The sequence below is a fragment of the Hyperoodon ampullatus genome, assembly GCF_949752795.1.
Source record: "Hyperoodon ampullatus genome assembly, chromosome: 15".
NCBI classification, from domain to species: domain Eukaryota; kingdom Metazoa; phylum Chordata; class Mammalia; order Artiodactyla; family Ziphiidae; genus Hyperoodon; species Hyperoodon ampullatus.
The window spans coordinates 80,833,903-80,856,843 of record NC_136928.1 but is presented as its reverse complement, the minus strand read 5'-3'; the positions used below and the strand labels follow the sequence as shown (position 1 = coordinate 80,856,843).

The 22,941-nt window shown below is 34.9% G+C and overlaps 1 protein-coding gene across 1 annotated transcript in view; it reads right to left on the bottom strand.

Moving 5' to 3' along the window:
• ROCK2 (Rho associated coiled-coil containing protein kinase 2) overlaps window positions 1-22,941 on the bottom strand; it is a gene marked incomplete at both ends in the record, with an annotated part of 136,588 nt that overhangs the window by 51,037 nt on the left and 62,610 nt on the right. The window contains 2 exons of the mRNA XM_079721538.1: window positions 2,747-3,007; window positions 14,424-14,561. Of these exons, the coding sequence (XP_079577664.1) occupies window positions 2,747-3,007; window positions 14,424-14,561 (399 nt within the window). The remainder of the gene's footprint in view (window positions 1-2,746; window positions 3,008-14,423; window positions 14,562-22,941) is intronic.

Below are 22,941 nucleotides of genomic sequence, written 5' to 3'. Positions count from 1 at the left end.
ATTCTAAAAGTTCAATATTAACAAACATATTTGACTACATCATAATTAAGGGTTTCTGTTCAAACAAAGATACAGATGAGTAGCACACTGGAAGATGATTATGAGTGATATCTGTTGAACCAGTATCTAGATTATATAAGGAATCCCTGCACATCAACAAACCACCAATTTTTAAAGGGTCAAAAGATACACAACAGGGCTTCCCTGGTGGCGCAGTGGTTGAGAATCTGCCTGCTAATGCAGGGGACACGGGTTCGAGCCCTGGTATGGGAAAGATCCCACATGCCACGGAGCAACTAGGCCCGTGAGCCACAACTACTGAGCCTGCGTGTCTGGAGCCTGTGCTCCGCAACAAGAGAAGCCGTGATAGTGAGAGGCCCGCGCACCGCGATGAAGAGTGGTCCCCACTTGCCACACTAGAGAAAGCCCTCGCACAGAAATTAAGACCCAGCACAGCCAAAAATAAATAAATAAATGAATTAATTAAAAGATACACAACACAGGTTAATTCACAAAGGAGACTGAGAAGTATATGGAGAAAGGTTTGACATCAACTGTTAAGATTAATAAGAAGTTTAAAAGATACTACTTTACACACCAATGGAATTTGGCAAGATTTAGAGCGTGAATAAAAGGAAGGGTGAGTGAGGATATGGGGAGACAGGATCTCTCATGCACTATTAGCAAGAGGTTATAACATTTACAGCCATTCTGGAGACCAGGTAATACTTCGTGTATCCTCTGAGATCGTAGTCTCACTTCTAGGGTTTATATTTAGAGGAAACCCTTGTCAGAATAGACAGACACGAGACATGTATGAAAATGTTCAACATGGTACTGTTGGTAACAGGGAGCTGGATGTGACTTAGGAATCCAACACAAGGGGGAATAATAAGTAAAATTAAGAGATACTATGGAATACTAAAAAGCAGTGAGCTACTTTACATATATCAGGAATAGACATAAAACAATGTTGTGTGAGAAAAGTTAACAACAAAATGACAACAATCCGTTATACTATTTATACATATGTACACCATACTAATAGTCTCTAAGAGCTTATAAACACATTACAATGGCTGTGTATTAGGGGAAAAGAGAATAAGACAAAAACTGAAAGGGGGAAAACATAATTAAAAAAAAAAACAAGATGGGGCCTTTGTGTATACTACTAATGACAATAAGCTGTGAGCCAAGGAGCATAATTAACTGAACTATATGTACCTGAATTAAACATAGTAAACAAAATTATATATACCATATTTTTATTTTGCCTTACACAGAAACAAGTTAAGATACTTAAATAGCTGACTTCAGTGCTCACTGACGTGCTTATAAAATGATCTTGTAAACAACATATTCTGTCCCGTTCCTCTCCTCTCACCCTCTACACCGTCTTTCCTTAACCACCTTTACCTATCCTAAACACATGTGGTGTGATTTCTCTGCACCCTCCCAAAAGTTTTCGGGTTAATGAAAATCAGAATACACTCATAGATGTGCAGCACATAAACATCATTCATTATGTATAACAGACATTAAGAAGTTTAGCGTTCTATTACAAAATTATTTCTACTTTATTTTCGTTAAATATGATGTTCACTCTTAATCGCTTCATACTGTAGTATGATAAACGCCACAAGAGGGAGCTTTGGGTACAATCAATACTCTACCTACTAAACATTAATGTATGCAGAACACAAACATAGTAATACTCTATGAAGAAGACCAAAGAACCAAAGGGATGTTATGTTTTAGCTGGGCAAACAGGGCATACAATCCTAGATAGATAAAAGTGGCCTGTGAAGTACAGCACAAATTCTAAATAAGTAACATTATGGAAATTATGACAGAGAGTGATCAGTCAGGTTAGGATTATCAGGCAGCACTTTCTATATGAGGTAAAAACCTGAGCTGAGCTTGGAAGACTATGGATCACTGATGATGGCAGGACAATCAATAAAAGTGAGTATCACACAGGAGGCATAAATAAGTTAAGAAGTAAAGAGAAAAGAAAATCAGCTTAATTCAAAATAAACATCTTGACAAGATAATTAACAAGAATACATAGGAAATAAAACATGATCCCTCCCCATCAGGAATTACTGCCAGGAACTACAGTACACTTACAGAGAAAAAGACAAGGGATATAAATTTTGCAACAAAAACAAATCAACACCATAGTTAGCTATGAAGTTAATGCTACTGAATCAATTAATCATAATATGAATTGTTCAACAGGTAAAAGCACAACAATAAACTTGCCCCCAAGTTTATTCTATGTGGTTGATACAGATGGGGTTGGTAGGAGTTGGTAAATTTCTACCTTACCTCTTTTTTTAAAGGAAAAATACAGAAATAATAATGATGACAGAAATACCCATGTACCTTAATTTATATTTTGTGTCCTACTTCTTCACCTAGATCATTATATACATGAACTAGTTTTGATTGGTAGCAAATGTTTGTCAAGGTTCTATGAGGAAGATAACTATTTATCTGATAACTAGTTATTTGAGTTTTTATTTCTCTTGGATTCACCAAATCTACGAACAAAGTACAACTATGTGAATGATAAGTAAAGTAAATGTTTTGATTTGGATATTTTATTACCTTGTCTGAGTCATTACACAGTTAGCAAAACTAAATTTATCTTTGTTTAAAACTATGAAGTCCAGATTTCAAGTGTTCCTTTATTTTTGTCTCTCAAAAAACTAGCATTTTTTTTTACTTGCTTGTTACTTACTTCATCCATCTTCATACATGTGCCAAAATCTGCTAATTTTAGATGTCCATGTTTATCCAAGAGCATGTTGTCAGGCTTCACATCTCTGTGAATTAAACCCATGGAGTGTATGGCATCCAAAGCAAGAACAACTTCAGCAGTATAAAATTTGGCCCATTTTTCAGGTACATCATAGTTACTCATAAGGTTTACAAGGTCTCCACCAGGCATGTACTCCATTACCATGTACAGATACTTATCATCTTGAAAGGCACAAAAGAGCTGGAAAACAAAACAAGAAGGAAAAAAAATTTTTTTTAATTTAAAAAAAGAAAAGAAATGAAAGAACGAAAGAGAGAAAGAAAGAAAACCAAAACCATTAAGAGAACAAAACCCCAAAGCTATTACCGCTATTGAAAAAGATAAATTATTGTATAACCAAAACAGAGTTAAACTTTAGGAAATCTGTGATTTTAGATTTGGACATCTTTAATGGAAAAACCATTATCAAACAAAACTTTTATATGGGTATCTTCTTCATGCTTACTAAAAAAATATGCATAAATGTATCATTTTCCCTCTCAGAGAATACAGGAATCTATTTAAATAGAAATATTTTAAAAGAGAAACAGATTAATGAGGAACATAAAAGGTGAAAGAATGACAGAAGAACAGATAATAAAAAAAAGCCCAGCTTTCTGAAAACAAAACAAATTACTGCACATAACTCACAAAGAAGAGAGCTGAGGAAGCAGGAGAGGTTTAGAAAAACCTAAAATGCCAGATTCAGTAGATATAAGAAGAGGGAATAAGTCCCATACCACTGGGAAGAGTAATTCGTAGCCACATTTGGAACTGGGCCTTCTCCTCTCTTCCCTTCCCCATCATCTTGCTCATAATCAACAGCAAGTGGCAGTGATACCTGCACTCAGACTAAAGCAGTGGCACTGGGACCAGAGAAATAGGACACCAAGCTAGGTTGCTACTGATCCCCTGGAGAGACAAGAGAAACCACAAATTCAGAAGGAAAGGTATCTGTACATTCCACCCAACGACATGTCCCACCCCTCCTGAAAGCAACCAGTGTAAACAGAAAGGATTTCCACAAATAGGAAAAAGAACAAAACCAAGAATCAACATTTCAGAAAAATCAGTATCATGAAATAGAGGCAAAGCAATTCAAGTAACAGAAAGTTAACAATCAAGGAAATGCTTAAAATAGGACAAACTAAGAACAGCTTTAAAAATGTAAAAATCAATACCCTCAAAAGAGTAACAAGTCACATCAATTAAAAAATAGGATGATATGGGGAAAAAATCTGAAGCTTTGGAATTAAATATACAACTGATGATAAGAGAAAAACAAATTACAGAGCTTGAAAATTGAGCAAAGTAACTTTCTCTGAAGACACTGAAGGATTCAGAGATGAAAAACAGAGCAAAGTTAGCAAAGCTCCGACATCTAAAAGCAGTCCGGAAGAGAGAAAATAGACCAGAAGAAAAAGGAAAAAAAGAAATAGCAAACAGAAACTTCTAGAAATGAATAAAGTCAAAAGTCTAAGATTGAAAGATCTCAAATGAAACAAGAGAGAAACTAAGACAGTCAGTGTTAAACTCTCAGAAATCCAGCGGAAAAATTCTAAAAGTTTCCAAAGACAAAAAGTACCTTATGTACAAAAACGTAAATCATATTGTCAACAAACATCTCAGCCAACACAGAATACAAAAAACAGAGCTGTATCTTCGAAACTTTGAAGGAAAATAATTTTGATCCTAGAATACGGCAGTTTAAAAAAAATCAATACGATGGCAAAATAAATATGTATTACATCATTCATATTCTTAGAAATCTGATAACAAACCACTTCTGAAAGAATTGTTCAAGGATATAGTTTGACACAATGAATAAATCCAAGTAAGAGAATTACGAGAGACATAAGAAAAAGGAACAAATAAAGAATCCAGAAAAGCTTATTACTGACATAAAATTAAGTATTTCTTTGAGAGAGTCAAGCCAAAATCAGAATAATTTTAAAATGGAAGGTGGTGAGATGCAGGGAAGGAAGGGACGAAAAGGCATAATAAGGCTGGTTACCAAATTGAGAAAGTGTGTGTGTGTGTGTGTGTGTGTGTGTGTGTGTGTGTGTGTGTGAGAGAGATGCTATTAACTCTAAATGATAAAAGGAAAGATGTATATAAATGGAGAGACACTCATGTTCCTGGATAGAAAGACAATAGTATAAAGATGGCAATTCTCTCCAAATTGATCCACAGAATCAATGCAAACTCTAAATCCCAGCAAGAATTTTTTCCAGAAATTAACAAATTGATTATAAAATTTCTATGGAAATGCAAATAACCCAGAGGAGCCAAAACTATCTTACAACAGAATAAAGCAGGAGCACTTATACTTCCCAATTTCAAAACTCAAAACAAAACTAACGTTTTCAGGACAGTACTGGGATGGTATAAGGACAGACATACAGATCAATGGAACAGAAATGACAGCCTAGAAATAACCCTTATATTTATAGGTCAAGAGTTTGTGTTTTTTTTAACAAAGGTGCCAGAGTAATTTAGTGGTGAAAGAACAGTCTTTTCAATAAATGGTGCTTGAACAATTGGATATTCAAAGACAAAAATGTGAACATTTTTAGACCCCTACTTCACATCATACTCAAAAATTAACTCAGGTAGATCACAGGACTAAATTTAAGAGTTAAAACTAGAAAAATCTTATGAAAAAACAAAGGAGAAAAATCTTTTATCACCTTGGATTAGGCAACGATTTCTTCTAACACCAAAAACACAACTGACAAAATGAAAAACTGACACATAGGATCTGATCAAAATTAAAATTTTCTGGCTTCCAAAAATCCTATTAAAAAATGAAAAGACAAATCACAGGTTGGAAAAAATACTAATAAGTGATATATATGATAAAGTATCTAGACTACATAAAGGACTCCTACAACTCAACAATAAGACAAGTAACAATTTTTTAAAGGGCAAAAATGTGAATAGACATTTCACCAAAGAAGATATATGAGTGGTCAATAAGCACATGAAAAGATGTTAGTCATTGGAGAAATTCTAATTAAAACCACAATGAGATCCCACTTTATACCCACCAGAATGGCCATAATAAAAACGACAGAAAACATCAACTGTTGGCAAGAACATGGAGAAACTGGAACCTCATCTATGCTGGTAAGAACGTAAAATGGCACAGCCACTTTGGGAAACAGTTTGGCAACTTCTTAAAAAGTTAAACATAAATTTCCCACATAACTAAGAATTCCACTCCCAGGTACCTACCCAAGAGAAATGAAGTATGTCCACAAAAGACTTGTATGCAAATGTTCATAGCAGCATTACTCACTATTTATAATAGCCCCAAAGTGGAAACAATTCAAACGTCCATCAAATGGTAAATGGACAAACATAATGGGGTGTATCCACATACTCCTTCCACCTCAACCGAGTATACTGCAATACAATTCTGATGCCAAGCACCTCGAGTTAGCATCACATACCACAAGCTAAGAGGCCAGGCTTTCACAAGACCCTCACTTCAGACATCAGCTGTCCTTCTGTACTTTGGAAGTCCCCAAGCCACCAGCATTTCTGATTAACTAACTACAAATTCTGGAGTTCCCATGACCCACTCAGGTTCGATAATTCACTGGGTTGACTCAAAGAATTCAGGAAAGCACCATACATATGATCAAAGTTTTACTGTAAAGGATACACATAAGGTGAGGTCTGGGAGGGAACAGAGCTTCTGCAACTTCTCCTTGTGGAATCAGGGTGAAACACCATCCCAGTACACCAATGTCTTCACCAACCAGGAAGCTCCATTGAGTGTCAATGTCCACAGCTTTTATTAGGGTCTCATTATATAGGCATGATTAATTAAATCATTGGCCATGTGATTAAACTCAATTTCCAGCCCCCTTCCGGTACCCCGAAGGTTGGAAGGCTGATTCTTTCTAATGATCAGTCCCCATCTCATCCAAAAGTTATCAAAAGGCCGCCAGGAGTTGTCTCATTAGCATAACAAAGACATTCTTAACACTTAGGAAATCCAAGAGCTTCTGAAGCTCTTGTGCTAAGAACTGGGGACAAACACCAAATACACTGTTGATTAAACCACATACAATGGGCTATGCTATTCAGCACTAAAAAGAAATGAAATACAAGACATGCTACAATGTGCATGAACTTCAAAAATAGTATACTAAGGGAAAGAGACAACATGTGGTATGATTCCATTTTTCTGAAATGTCCAGAAAAGGCAAATTATGGAGACAGAAAGCACACTTGTGGTTACCTGGGGCTGGAGGGGAATGGGAAATGACTGTAAGTAGGTATAAGTGATCATTTGGGGACGATGAAATATTCTAAAAATCAGGTTTTAGTGATGGGTGCACAACTCCATAAATTTCCTAAAAATCATTTAATTGTACAAGTTGATCGCAAACAATTTAATTATTCGTAAGAGACAAAAACTGGAAACAACCCAAATGTCTATGAACAGATGAACAGGATAAACAAACTGTCATATATTCACACAATGGAATACTGTTACACAATAAAAAGAAATGAACTACTGATATATCACATCACGGATAAATCTCAAAACAATTTTGTTGAAGAAAGCCAGATGCGATGGGATTAAAGTTTGACTGAACACTGCAGAAAAAAAGATCAGTGAACTTAAAGACATAGCAGGGGTCCTCCCGCCCCTCCCCCGCCGGGCCACTGACTGATACCAGTCCACGGCCTGTTAGGAACCAGGCCAAATAGCGGGAGGTGAGCAGGCAGGCAGGTGAGTGAGCGAAGCTTCACCTGCCGCTCCCTGTTGCTCACAGCACCGCCTGAACCATCCCCTCCACCCACACCCCGTCCGTGGAAAAACTGTTTTCCATGAAACCAGTCCCTGGTGCCTAAAAGGTTGGGGACTGCTGAGACATAGCATAAAAACTATACAAAATGAAGCACACCTGAAAAACAAAAACAGAAACAGACTGGGGAAAGAAAAAAAAACAGTATCAGTTACCTATGGGACAACATCAAGCAAATTACATATGTGTAACTGTAGTCTGAGAAAGGGGTTGAGGGGTAAATGGACGGAAAGTGAGACAGAAAAAATATTTGAGAAAATAATGGTCAAAATTTTCTCAAACTTGGTAAAATGTGTAAACCCACAGGTCTAAGAAGCCAGTCAGGGCTCATATCCAAAATAAAAACAATTCCTACAAATCTTTTTTTTTCAATTGACAGACAACCTAATGGGAAAATGAGCAAGAGACTTAAACAGGCATTTCACAAAACAGAATATTCGACTATGAAAAGGTAGTAAATCTCACCAATAAACTGGAGTAACCTGGATAAGAGATATTCAATGGTTTCACTTATATAAAGTTCAATAAACAGGAAAAATATAGTTTCTGAGTGCTTGTTTAGGTGGTATACTGGAAAGAAAACAATGAAACAATTACTAATAAAGCCAGAAGAACGTTTATTCTGGGGGGAACACATGGAGGTAGTGATTGGGAAAGAGCACAAGGGGACTTAACAGAGTACATATTGGCAATGTTTATTTTTGACCTGAGTTGTGAATACATGGGTGTTTGCTTTGCAATAAATCATTCTGCTGCTTTTTTATGTACTTTTCTATGCATGTTACAAATAAAACCATTTTTAAAAAATAAGCAGAACTCAAAGAGAAACTTATAACTTCAAGTAAGTTTATAGGTATCTCTCCTTATCCTCTCATTATCCAATATTCAAACAGAGATATCTGTATTGGAAAATAAGTACTGACAATAAAAGTCAGGAAGGTAAAGAAACTAGAAAAGAACAATATAAACCCAAAGAAAACAGTAGCTAGAAAAAAAAAATTTTTAAGCAGGAAATAACTAAAAAGAAAGCCAAAAAGGTATATTTTGTAAATAAAACGAAAAACACGTTAAGACCAAAAAGTTTACAAATATGCCATTCAACAGAAAAGTGAAAAAGAAGACAGAGTCACAGAAAATAAAAACGAACTCAAGAAATTAAAAAACCTGAATCAGTCAACAATCATATGAAAAATTAAAAGGTTGGTAGAAGATCCAGTTGGGAAGAAGGGAGGGAGAAATTTAAACACAGGAATGGCATAAATTAATTTTAGGATAGCAGCTATCTCTCAGAAGAAAGGCAGGGAAAAAAGATTGGGCCAGAGAACAGAAAGTATTTCAATCACTTTGCTGTACAGCAGAAACTAACACAACATTGTAAATCAACTATATTTCAATAAAATAAATATTTTTTAAAAGTATTTCAACAGTTCTTGTAATGTTTAGTACTTCAAAATTAGAAGATTAAAATTAAGTATGGTAAAATTTGCTAAATGTGTGTAAAATTTGCTAAATGTGTGTAAGACTGAAACCAAAGAAAGTTTCCAGATGCCTTATTTGTTAGACAAGAAAGAAAAGTTATTTACCAATGGTGAATACTTAAATTGTGTTTGGTTTTGCATCAGCTGAAGAAATGTGTCTAGAGAAAATCAACTTTAAGACTAAATCTTTTGGCAACAACAGTTGCTCAATGAGTTGAGAACACTGGGAGCAATATTAATCACCAATTTAAAAACAAGACAAATGATTTCAAGTGTTTTTCCTTGACTCTTGATGAGTCCACAGATATTATTAATACTATTCAGCAGTTACTATTTATTGGAGGAGTGCCAAGTTTGAAGCTGAATACAGAATTAGCCTCTATGAACAGTCTGCATAGATCAACTACAGACAAAAATACTTTAAAAGAAATTGAGCAAACATTAATTCAGTACAACCTGAAGTAATACCTGGTAAGGTGTGTTACAACAGATGCTGGTAAAAATATATGTGGAACAGAAAAAGGCTTAGTTGGACAAATTTACAAAGCTTGTGAAAATGTATGCTGTTCAAAGTCTATGGTTATTTTTCGTAATATTGATCAATAGGTACAGTGTGGAAAATATATTTGAATCTCATGTGTTAATAAATAAGTAGTATTGATGGTGTTATTTGCTCTTGTTGACTTAACCATCACCATCAGTTCTGTGAATTTTTGCCAGAAATAGAAGCTGAACATCCTGACTAACCCTGCTACACAGCAGTTCAGTGGCTTAACGGTGGTCAAGTTTTATTGCAATTATTTGAGCTCAGAGGTGAGACTGAAATTTGTCTGATCAAGAACCACCCTCAACCACTATGACTGAACTGAATAGCTTTGGAAATTAGCTTTAGCTGCAACTTGATAATGTTTCTTAATACCTAAATGACCTAAAATGGCAAGGCAAAACAGCGCTACATGCAAAACTTATTCTATGACACAATCATTTTTATGACAACTAACATCAAGCTACTGTATATACTTTCCCATGCTATCAAAATCAAAACAATACATGAGATCTCCATTCCTACACAAATTTGCAGTGGATATACTTTCTGATCTCAGACTACAGTCTCACAGTTCCAGCAGTATTTTTTGGACATGAATGTAAGTGCAAAGGAAATATCCATTAAAAAATCCATTTGAACTTTGCAACTGAGAAGCTTCTACCCAACCTTCAACTGGAATTGATTAACCTGTAATGTAATGACAGTGCTAAAAGGTAAACATCAAGAGAAGAAATTTAACAGAATTCTATAAACGCCTTCCAAGTGATAGATATGCTCAATCAAAACCATGTACTCAAGGTCAACACCAAGAGTCACAAATGATAGATTAGTATGTACCCTTGATATGATGTGATGAAAATGGCACTTTACTTCTGTCGTTTTTCTCTCAAAAACCCATAACCCTGGTCTAAATAATGAGGAAAACATCGAATTCCAGTAACAGAGCATACACAGCCTACAATAAAACTGAGAAGTATTCTCAAAGCTATAAAGGTCATCAAAAACAAGGAAAGTCAGAAACTGTCACAGCCAAGAGGAGCCTAAGAAGATATGATAGCTAAATGTAACATGCTCTCTTGGTTGATCCTGGAACAGAAAAAGCACATTAGGCAAAAACTAGGAAAAATCTGAATAAATTATGGACTTTAGTTACTAATAATGTATCAATATTGGTTCATTCGTTGTAACAATGTACCTTACTAAAGCAAGATGTCAATAATAGGGGAAACGGTACAGGGGGTATATGGGAGTTCTCTACTATCTGCTCAATTTTTCTGTAAATTTTTAAAACTGTCTTTAAAAATAAAGTCTACTGATAAAAACTAAATCATACGCTGGTGGATAATAGTATTTAGCAGTAACTAGCTGTGTGAAAATATATTTTCTGATAAGATAAATATATAAAATCTTTTTATACATCAGTATTAAGAGAACATCTACAATCGATTTTGATAGGAAACACTAATTGTGAACCCCAATTTTGCAAACTGTTACTGCCTCAGAAAATAATTTCATTCTTCTCCCTAACAGACCTGTATTTTTTCAACTGTATTATTATATTTTGAATTTCGTCAATAAAAAAGTTGTACAAATTTGTTTGCTTGTTATGTAAGTACCTACGTAATATCTTTGATTTTGCCTCTTGGGCCACAAAGCCTAAAATATTTACTATCTAGCTCTTTACAAAAAAAAGTGTGCCAATTTCTGGTGTGACTGAAACAAGACTGGCCATGACTGCTGTTGAAGCCGAGTGAACAATGCATGGGGATTCAAGAAACTTTCTTTCTTCTTTGGGATATGTCTGAAATGTATCATGATAAATTTTAAAAATTAAAAAATATATCATTAAATAAATTGAAATTTTTCCTTGAAAGATTTGCAAGCAAGTTCAAACAAGCCTCATGGAATGAATAGTTTCTACTTTTTATAAACTGTACCAAAGCTCAGAAAAAAGTGGTGTGCTTTTCAACTGTGTCTGTCAGGGTGATCTCACTATGATATGAAAACCAACCAGAAGAGCCTATGTTAAAAATAAATTAAATTAAATTAAAGGTCATATGTCACTTATGCAAATAGATGGATAATTACTTAAAATGTAAGTCAAATTTGGTATTCTATTGCAAATATCATATTACAGCAAATAGTACTTACTTTAGATTTTACACTACCCGGAAATTTATTTTTTGTGTGTCCTATAATAACAGATTAAGCAAGAAAACCATTTCAAAAGATGCTGAAGGAAACATTTCAAATACTTTAACATTACTCCTGATAAAAAATATTTGATAAGCTAAGAACAGATGGGCAGGCCAGATCCTTTACTGTCTTAACCAGAAAGCTTCAGCAAACATCAGATTTAATAGTTAACCATCAGAGCTCTACCCACTGAAGTTTAAAAAAAACAGATAAGGAAGAAAAATTTCTATTATTCAATGCTACACTGAAAGACTGAGCCAATTTTACTTTTTTTCTGTATGTTGAATATCTACATATTTTAAAAATTATTTTCTTATATATAAGTTTCTTCTGATCCTATTTTGGGGGAAAAAGTAATATGGCTTTACTGAAGATCAATCTCTATACAAAGAGATATACTATTATTGTTATGGGAAGACCTAATAGTTCAAAATAATAAAAACAACCCCCCCCCCAAAAAAAGCCTACCAATTAAAGCAATGCAAGTCAAAATTTTAACTGTATTTTTTAACAGAATGAAAGGCTGATTCTAACTTTATAGAGAAAAATTTTAAGAACTGCCAAAAAACTATTATAAAAGGAGAATAATGAGAGGAGACATGCCCTACCAGATACCAAAATAAATGAAAAACTACAGAAATTAAAACAATGATTTTAGTGTATAAACCAATAACAAATCAAAGTAATGGCAAACAGTCCAAAAGAGAAATTCATGTGTATACATGAATACACATGAATGATATACAGGACCTTTCATTTACTTCATGGGGAAAACATGGGCTTTTCCACAAATGGCACTGGGGAAGTTGGCTACTCATTAGGGAAAAAGAAATCCTACTTCATAATAAAAATAATAAATTCCTAGTGACTTAGAAATAGAACACCCCCCCAAAAAAATAAAAATATAAAAAGTTAAAGAAAGTGTAAGAGAATATTTTTATAATCTTGGGGATTATAAACTCCCCATCTTAGGGATGGGGAAGGTGTTGCCAGCAAAAATTAAAATATGCAATCTACAGATGTGACTACATCTAAATTTAAAAATTCAGTAAACAACAGACAAGTAGTAGTCCAAGAGAATATATTTCCAACATATATAACAAAGAATTAATATCCATAATGTATTAACATTCTAACAAACCAATTTTAAAAAAGCAAAACAACACATCAGAAAATGGGATAAGCAGTGGAGAAGAAATACAAGTTACTAATAAGCATACGAAATATGCTGAACCTCATAATAAAAAAATGCAACTTAACACAATAACATCTTATTTCTCAAGGATGCAACAAATAAAAATTTAAAATAATTACAATATGCAGCATTTGCTAAAAATTTAGTGAAATAAAACATCTATTGGACAATTAGAGTGTAATATAAACTTGTAAAAAACCTTTCTTTACAAGGCAATTTGGCAATATCAAACAAAATGTCCAATGTGCACACCATATGTCCTAACAATTCCAATGCTAGGAATCTATTCTAAAGAAATATTCACACATGTACAAAAGATGGACCTACGGGGCTTCCCTGGTAGCGCAGTGGTTAAGAGACTGCCTGCCGATGCAGGCGACACAGGTTCGTGCCCCGGTCCAGGAAGATCCCACATGCCGCTGAGCGGCTGGGCCAGTGAGCCATGGCCGCTGAGCCTGCGCATCCGGAGCCTGTACTCCGCAACAGGAGAGGCCACAGCAGTGAGAGGCCCACGTACCGCAAAAAAAAAAAAAAAAAAAAAAGATGGACGTACAAGCAAGGTTAACTTCATGTGAAGGACAGAAAATGTACAAGACACGTCTGGAACACTCTGTTATGTATCAAGACGGCAAGCTAGCTATCGAAGACTAACTAAGGCTCTGTCAAAAGGACTCAGAGCCAACCTGAACATGATCACTGCCAAAGGTGTCACAATTTGAGTATGAATAAGATAAAGGACTGAAACACATCAAATAGGTTTTAAGTCCATGAGTTTAAACTGATAGTTCTCCCAAATTGGTCACCTTTGAGGATAAAAGTAAACTAATCCCTTATTTTGAAAACTGGTAAATACAGGGAAAGAATAAAGTATTTATCCTGTCCTTCCTCTGTGACCTGTACTACTGGGTAACCAAGTAAATTCCTTACTTCACAGTCAAATAAAAGGCTGAATTAGGAATCCCAATAATGTCTTACATTATAGGTAATATGAGAATTTTCCAAAATTTTAATGTAGAATTTTTTCCCCCTCTTCAAGATAAGCTGATTATTGTTCCTATTATGTAAATCATGAGAAAGAGTAGGTGCGGAACAATGGCATACTGGTAATCAATCCAATTCTTTATAAAGGAATTAAAAAAGAGAAAGTTGCAAGTAATACTTGCTTTTATACAACAATTAAGTATTACATGTCATGTCTATATAACACACTATTTAAGAAGATTAAACAAGTGTAATGAATCAGATCTTATTAAAAAATAACTGCACTGTCATTACGTGAATGAGATATAGGACTTTCAGCATGCAAAATCAATTCTTACAAATAATAAGCACTTATAAAAAGAGGAAATAAATTTATAAAAGTTAGTATGCTTACCTGAACCACCCAGGGACTGTTGGCAAAGGCCATAATATCTCGTTCCTCCCAGAAAAAAGCAGAATCTGACCTTTTTATCATTTCAAACTTACTAAGAAGCTTCATAGCATAAACTTTCTGTGATGCCTTATGACGAACCTGTTGATTTTTCAAAACACAAGAATTAATTCTTTAATTTTATGAGCAAATGGTGAACAGATCATACTATAATGCTGTTCTTAAAGACTTTAGTTACAAAACAAAATGATCCTTAGCTAACTAATAAAAAGTAAAAACATAACATTTTTAATGAAAGAGAGGAGAAAATTCCCCACAGCCTAAATATTTCATGAAATATACAATACCTTTAAATGCTATATTCAATAGATAACTACCTCATTTCATCTAAATAAAACTGAATTCACGAAGCTTCATTCCCTCATGTTAATTAAGCTAACCAATTTCAAGAATAAGATGTTGTTAAATGAGAAACTTGTAAGGTATGTACGTGTATCCATCACGATCTGACCATAAGAACCTAATAAATTTAGATATCAAGGGTTATTTGTGATTTTGTTAAGTCATCCTTATTTCTTCCTAGGTATCCTACTTAAAAGCTTATTTTTTTAAGGGAAAAACTACCAATAATATGGTTATTTGATCAATTCTTATCTTCTTCATTAGACTGCTAATTCCATAAAGGCAAGGACAGTGTCCATTTTTGACCATCATTTAAATCCTAGAATATAACATAGCAAACTCTACCACAGAGCCAATAAATATTTAATGAATGATTATAAAAGTTAACATCCACTGGATAATTAATAATAAATAATAACTGCTAACATTTATACTTGGATATCTAGTAGGATGACCAAAACTGAACTCCAAATCTTCACCCCTGAACTTATTTCTCCTATAGTCTTCTCTATTTTAGTATATGGCATCTTCATTCTTCTAACTGCTCTGGCTAAAAACCTCTGGCTCCTCTTTTTCTCATATAGCTCATAAAAACTCATCAGCAAATCACGTCAGTCCTACCTTCAAACAGTTTCAGAATCTAACCATTTCTAACTACCTCCACTGATACCACCCTGGTCTGACATTTTTTACAGGCATATCTTGTTTTATTGCACTTTGACTTATTGTACTTTGTAGATATTACATTTTTTACAAACTGAAGGTTTGTGGCAACACTGTGTCGAGCAAGTCTGTTGGTTCTATTTTTCCAATAGCATTTGCTTACTTCATGTCTCTCTGTCACATTTTGGTAATTCTCACAATATTTCAGACTTTTTCATTGTCATTATTATATTTGTTATGGTGATCTGTGATCAGTAACTGTTCTGGGGTGCCCCAAACCATGCTCATATAAGACAGCAAACTTAATCAATAAATGTTTTATGCGCTCTGACTGCTCCATTGACCTGCTGTTCCCCTGTCTCTTTCCCTCACCTTGGGCCTCCTTATTCTCTGAGACACAACAATATCGAAATTAGGCCAATTAATGATCCTACAATGGCCTGTAGGTGTTCAGATGAAAGGAAGAGTCGCACATCTCTCATTTTAAAGTAAAAGCTAGAAATGATTAGACTTAGTAAGAAAGGCATGATGAAAGCCAAGAGAGGTTGAAAGCCAGGCCTCTTGCATCAGTTGCCAAGTTGTGAATGTAAAGAAAAAGTTCTTGAAGGAAATTAAAAGTGCTACCCCAGTGAACACACAGATGATAGAATGCAAAACAGCCTTATTGCTGATATGGAGAATGTTCAGGTGGTCTGAATAGAAGATCAAACCAGCCACAACATTCCCATAAGCCAAAGCCTAATCCAGAGCAAGGCTCTAACTCTCTTCAATTCTATAAAGGCTGAGAAAGGTGAGGAAGCTGCAGAAGAGAAGTCTGAAGCTAGCAGGAATTGGCTGCCCGTGAACTTTCCCCATAATGTCAAAGAGCAAGGTGAAGCAGCAAGCGCTAATGTAGGAGATGCAGCAAGTTATCCAAAAGATGTAGCTGAGATAATTAATGAAGGTGGCTACGCTAAACAACAGATATTCACTGTACATGAAATAGCCTTATACTGGAAGAAGAAGCCATCTAGGACTTTCATAGTTAGAGAGGAGAAGTCAGTATCTGTCTTCAAAGCTTCAAAGTACAGGCTGACTCTCATGTTAGGAGCTAATGCAGCTGGTGACTTTTAAGTTGAAGCCAATGTTCCTTTACCATTCCCAAAATCCTAGGGCCTGTAAGAATTATGCCAATCTGCTGTCTATGCCTTATAAATGGAACAATGAAGTCTAGATGACAGCACATCTGTTGCCAACATAGTTTACTAAATATTTTAAGCCCACTGGTGAGACCTATGCTCAGAAAAAAGATTCCTGTCAAATTATTATTTCTCATTAACAATGCACCTGGTTACCCAAGAGCTCTGTTGGAGATGTACAATGATAGTAATGTTGTCTTCATGCTTGCTAACACAACATCCATTCTGCTGCCCATGGATCAAAGAGTCATTTCGACTTTCAAGTCTTATTATTTAAGAAATACATTTTGTAAGGCTATAGCTGCCATAGACAGCAATTCCCCTGATGGATCTGGGCATAGGCAACTAAAAACTTTCTGGAAAGCATTCACCACTCTAGATGCCAGAAGGACATTCGTGATTCAAGGGAAGAGGTCAAAATATCAACATTAACAGGAGTTTGGAAGAAGCTGATTCCAACCCTCATGGACGATTTTGAGGGGTTCAAGACTACAGTGAAGGAAGTTACTGCAGACGTGGGGGAAACAGACTCATTGTTCTCTACCCCAGAACTCGATTTGTTTTCTTCTGAGAAGATATCATAACTTGCAATTTTTTGATGCTGTGTCCTTGTATTGTCTGAGTCCCATGTTAGAATGTAAGCTCAACAAAGGTAGGGATTATCCAAAGAGGAAATAGCAAAGGTATACCAGAGAGCAACTGCTACGGGGCTGATAACAAAACAGAGACACCAGATGTTAAACAGCATTGCAGGTACATTCAATTTCCAGCCAAAAAAAAAAAGAGTGGAGAAACCTTGATGATTTCCTGGACATTGAGGTGAGACATCTTAAGAGAAAGAACCATGCTCTAAAGCAAGGCCTACTCTAGCACTACCTAACAAAGCCGTATAATACCAAACCCTAAAAGATTAAAAGGGGAGTAGAGATTGGGGTCCTTAAAAGGACTTGGGAAACAACTGGGTCTTTAAACACATCTACACTTACAAAGTAAAAAACTAAGGCTCCAAAAGTTAAGGGTTATCAGCAAGTAACTGGACAGCTTATTAAAATGAAAATCAACACTTGTCAAAGAAAAATAACAAAATTCAGAGTCTCTATCACATATCAAAAAGGACCTGTACATAATTTTTAAATTACCTGACAGGCAAAGAGGAAAATGTGACTCATCATCAAGAAAAAAGCAGTCAATAGCAAACATCCCAAAAAGATGTTGGATTTAGCTAACAAATACTTTAAATATTTCTTATAAATATGTCCAAAGACCTAAAAGACAGTATGTTAAAGAAAAAAAGGAAAAAAGAGTCTCAATGAATGAACAGAAGTAAATACCAACAGAGAAATGGGAACTAAAAAAAGAACCAATTGGAAATTCTATAACTGAAAAATAACTAAAATGGAAAATTCTTTGGAAGGGCTTAACAGAGAATGGAGATAGAAGGACATTCAGTGAACCTGAACACAAATCAATGTAGAGAATAAAGAGAAAAATGAATAAATGAAAATGAACAGAGACTTAAGGGACTACAAGACAATTTTAAACAGTCTGAAATATGTGTAAATATAAACGGACTAAACACACAATTCACAGGCAGAGATTATGAGAATTAAAAAGCAAAACCTAACCTCATATATTTTAAATATAAGATCAAACAGGTTAAAAATAAAAAGATAGGAAAAGATACACCATGCAAACAGCAAGGATAAGGAAGTAGATAGAGCAATATTAATAACAAAGTAGACTTCAAGGCAAAGAGAAAAAAAGGATAATTCAGATAAAAAGAGTAATAATTCATCAGGAAGGCATTAAGAATTCTAAATATGTTTGTATCTAATAAATAAGCTTAAAAATTCATGAAGCAGGGCTTCCCTGGTGGCACAGTGGTTGAGAGACCGCCTGCCGATGCAGGGGACGTGGGTTCGTGCCCCGGTCCGGGAAGATCCCACATGCCGCAGAGCGGCTGGGTCCGTGAGCCATGGCCACTGAGCCTGCGCGTCTGGAGCCTGTGCTCCGCAACGGGAGAGGCCACAGCAGTGAGAGGCCCGTGTATCTCAAAAAAAAAAAAAAAAAAAAAAAAAAAATTCATGAAGCAAAAATTGACAGAACTAAAGAAAGAAAGAGGCAAATCCTAATTTCAGTTGGAAATTTTAACATCCCTTCTCAGTACTTTATATAACAAATAAATAAAACATCAATATGGATAGAAAGAAAATACAGCCCAGGATGAAAACTGCCTAATCAAATTATAATTCGAAAGGTTATTATATCAATGGGTTATATCACTTATTATTTTGAAATACCTTGAAATTTAAAGTATTTTAAAATATTTTGAAATTTAAAGTGTTTTGATATACTGTAACTTTACATGAAAAGAATCCTATATGCCAAGGGCCAAATAAGTTATGATGAGGGTCACAGATTATATCCATCTTCTATATTAAATTACTAAACTAGGAAAACAATTCCTTTGATTTGTATGGTGTTATGCCATTTATAGAATGTATATGGGAAAGCAATATGAAAACATGGGTGGGAGGGTGGGGGATTAGAGTATGAAGGACCCTAGTCTTAAAAGTAGAAATCCCTTCCACAGTAGATAGACCAGATTCTTAGCAAACTATCTCAAAGCAAATGCTCACTCCAGCAATGCTTTTAATAAAATGTTGTGGGTTTTTTTTTAAAGTTTAAAACATTACTAAAAAGAGACAACTAAGGTACTCTCTCTTCTGTATTTATGCCATTCTTCAAATGTTCACTTATTCTAAGAATAAATCGGATTTCAGTGTTATCTTAACTTCATTAGAAAAAGCAACCATATAACAGTAAGAGCCAACTAATTTATACCATAATATTATTTATGCTTGACTCAGACCATGACAAGAGTTTTAAGAATTCTGCTATAAAGAACAGCTATGAACAGAAACTAAAAGATATTTGTCAGCTAGTAGGAAATAGTTAAATATTTATTTATGTTTAATCTTTTATATATGAATTAACTAAACAAAAACAAACCTAGAGAAAAGAGCCGTTCATTCAAATAAACAAAAACACAGGCATAAGATGATTTTCTGAACATGAGAAAAATGCCTGTTCTTGGTGCTTTATTCTTGGTGATTCTTTATGCAAAACTATTTCCCTTTCTGTGCTTCCAAAATGCTTACAATAATCTAATATCAAAATTAGTTGTGTACATGTCTGCTTCATAAGCTCCTTTAAGAACAGAATACAATACAAACTTTCATTTGTGAGGCTGCCCAGTGGTTGGCACAATGCTGAATTATCCAATTTAACAAATTCAGCAAAATTATAGCTATGAGATCTATAAAACTTTTAATAAATAAAGACAATTTTGGCTAGATGTTCTAGTTAATGAGGCCTGAATTTCATTTAAACTACTGTAACAGAACACTTCACAGGCTCATAACACAAGAGTCAGGAACCACCAGCTTGTAGTCTTTGACTTTATCTACAGAACAAACATTAAGAGGCAATAGCTGTATTCATGCCAAACGTCTGCCTCATACCTTAAAATACATTAGTACTAGTATTACAAAGTACTACAGTAAAGCACTGTTATTTTAGGAAAGCTGGTTTCCACTGACCTTCCTTGTGAGGATGTCTCCTTCTGAATGATTCTATTATAATCTTCCTCAGCATCTCTGTACGTTCCCCTTTGTTCTCTAGCTCTTTCTCCTTTATTCAATATGGATGGATAAATAGATATAGTAGCAATTCATTACAACAATGCAGAGAGTACTGCTTAAAAGCATAGATGTAGATGTCAACAAACCTGGGCAAAAGTCCTAACTATTTATGAACTATGTGGCCAATTCATTTAATCTCTCTAAATTTCAGTGAATTCATCTACTTAAGAATCTCACAGAATTGTTGAAAAGATAAAACAAGATAATGGATATAAATACTTAGCACACAGAATATAGTCAGTGAAAACGTTAGCTAATTCTACCGTAGACAAATGGAACTCAGTTCATTCTGTTATGAAACTTTACATGTGTCTCCCCTATGTCACTAGTCCATGATTACCTAAAGGACAAAAATATTGCTTCTCTTCCAATGTCTCTATTTGTTAGAGAAAAGAATGCTATATTCCTAGTTTCTAATTTTAAAAGTGGATGAATGCAGAAGTACCAGCTAATTGACTATATGTATGTGGGGAAAAAAAAAAGATAATAAGGGTCAAAACAGTTAACAGTTTTATCTCAGCTGATGGAATTCTGAGGGATTTTTATTTTAGATTTATTTGTGCTTTTTATAGCTAATATGTACTTCTTTAAAAAAATTTTTTTTAAGTAGATGAAACATTCCTAAGTGTAGCTAGAGACATGTTTGAAAAAGTCCTAAAATGGACCTAGATCTCCTAGAACACTTGTGGACAAAAACTTTTGAAAATCATTCTAACCATAATGCCCCATTTGAGACTTTAAAATTTATTTTTAATATCAAAAATTACAATAGATTATTTTTACAAAAAGAACCAATGCATCTATATGACAGATCTGGAACAGTTATTGTGTGCTGCTGAGGTTTCCATTAAAAACACAAGAAAAGCATGTCCTCCTGCTTTCTGCCAGGTCTGGTCGTGGCAGCTAAGACTGAATGCGGGGAATACAGGAATTACAAAAACGTGGAGGAAGGGAGATAATTTATACAAATCAGAAATAACCTTGTAACCAGCGAGGAGCCTGCTTTATTCCAAAAAGGACTAAAAAATCTGAGTTTACATGACAAGTGTTAGAGAATCATTTCCCATACAGTTTTTCCTTCTGGTTGGTTCCATTTTAAAACCTTAGTTTAAAACCATTTAAATTAAGAGCAAGCCAGTAGCAGATTTAAAAAAAAAACACACAAAAAAACAAAAAACAAGATCTTCATCTCATATCAGCCTTGAGTTCTATTACTGAGAATCTGTATCCCCTTAGCATTCTGGATCCGCAGGGAGCACCTGAGCCCAGGAATCAGGAATAATCACAGTCAATTCACATCAATGAAAACTTTCTACATTTCAGGTTCTGTGCTGTACAGGATATAAAAAGACAGGAAAATTCCAATCACAGATATGATCTAGCTGCACAAACACGTCCTTTACCAACGCTGACGACTGAAGTAACAAATGGCTCCACGGTGAGGGTTCCCCCTTTCTCCCTGCTGCTCTACGGATATTCCTACTAAACTGTACTTGACTAAAGAAGATCATCTTCCCAGATATAGGTGAACTATTTTCAGACACACAGCTATGAACTCCTGATGGGAATGCCAAAAGTACTGAAAAGACACAGTTCCTGCCCTCAAAAAATGTACAATATAAAAAGATTCAAAGAAGTATACATATAAAGTACAGCACAAAGCATAATATGGGAAATTAAATAAAGCGATCATAATTAAAAGATGCAGACGAGAGAGGGCACACTCAAAGGGTAGGAAGGAAAGGAAAAGGAATCAGGAAACTTCTCTTTTAAAATAAGCACTGAGAGTAAGTGAAACATATTTGGAGGAACGGACAAGTAAACAAGAGCATGTGCTGAAATAAGTAGCTTGCTCAGAAAGGAGAGCATGATGGAAAATAAGGGTTAAAAAGATTAACTGGTCATATCTTAAATAAGAGGGCCTAGAAGGCCAGGACGAAGACTTCATGCTTCATTTAGTAGGCAAGGGAGCCATGAAATGCAAAGGAGAGATACAATGAATATATTTTAGAAGGGTCAATTTGGCAGCAGTTTGTATTAGATAGATCTATACTTCCCATCTTCACGTATCTCACTATAGAGAAGTGGGGAAATAAAGAAAACAAAATGAAACAAAGCATGTATGTTAGAAAAGCCCCATAGTTGATTCTATTATACCCTTATTGGGGTAGGAGTGGTATGTGAAAATACAAGGCTATGAAGTATGGGGGAAAAAGTCTGCCAAATTGTAATGTGGGTTCAGCTGAGCTTGGAGAGCATGAATCTGCAGAAGATTTAATAAATCCAGTCTTGGTATTTTCTCCATCAGCACTTCCCAATCCAAAATCAATAGTACAATGGTGAAACTGTTAGCAGGAGTAGAAAACAAAGCAGGACACAAAGTAGGCCCTCATACCTGACTGGGAATGAAAGGGTATCTTGGAGAAAGGCGATGGCAGTGAATACCCCCCAAAAAGTGGAGAGACTAGAGAAATATTATGAGCAGGACTTGCTGAAAAATTAAATATAAGAAATGAGGGGAAGAGAAATCAATAATGACTCCCAATTTTTTGGCTTGAGCATCAACTGGGTTGA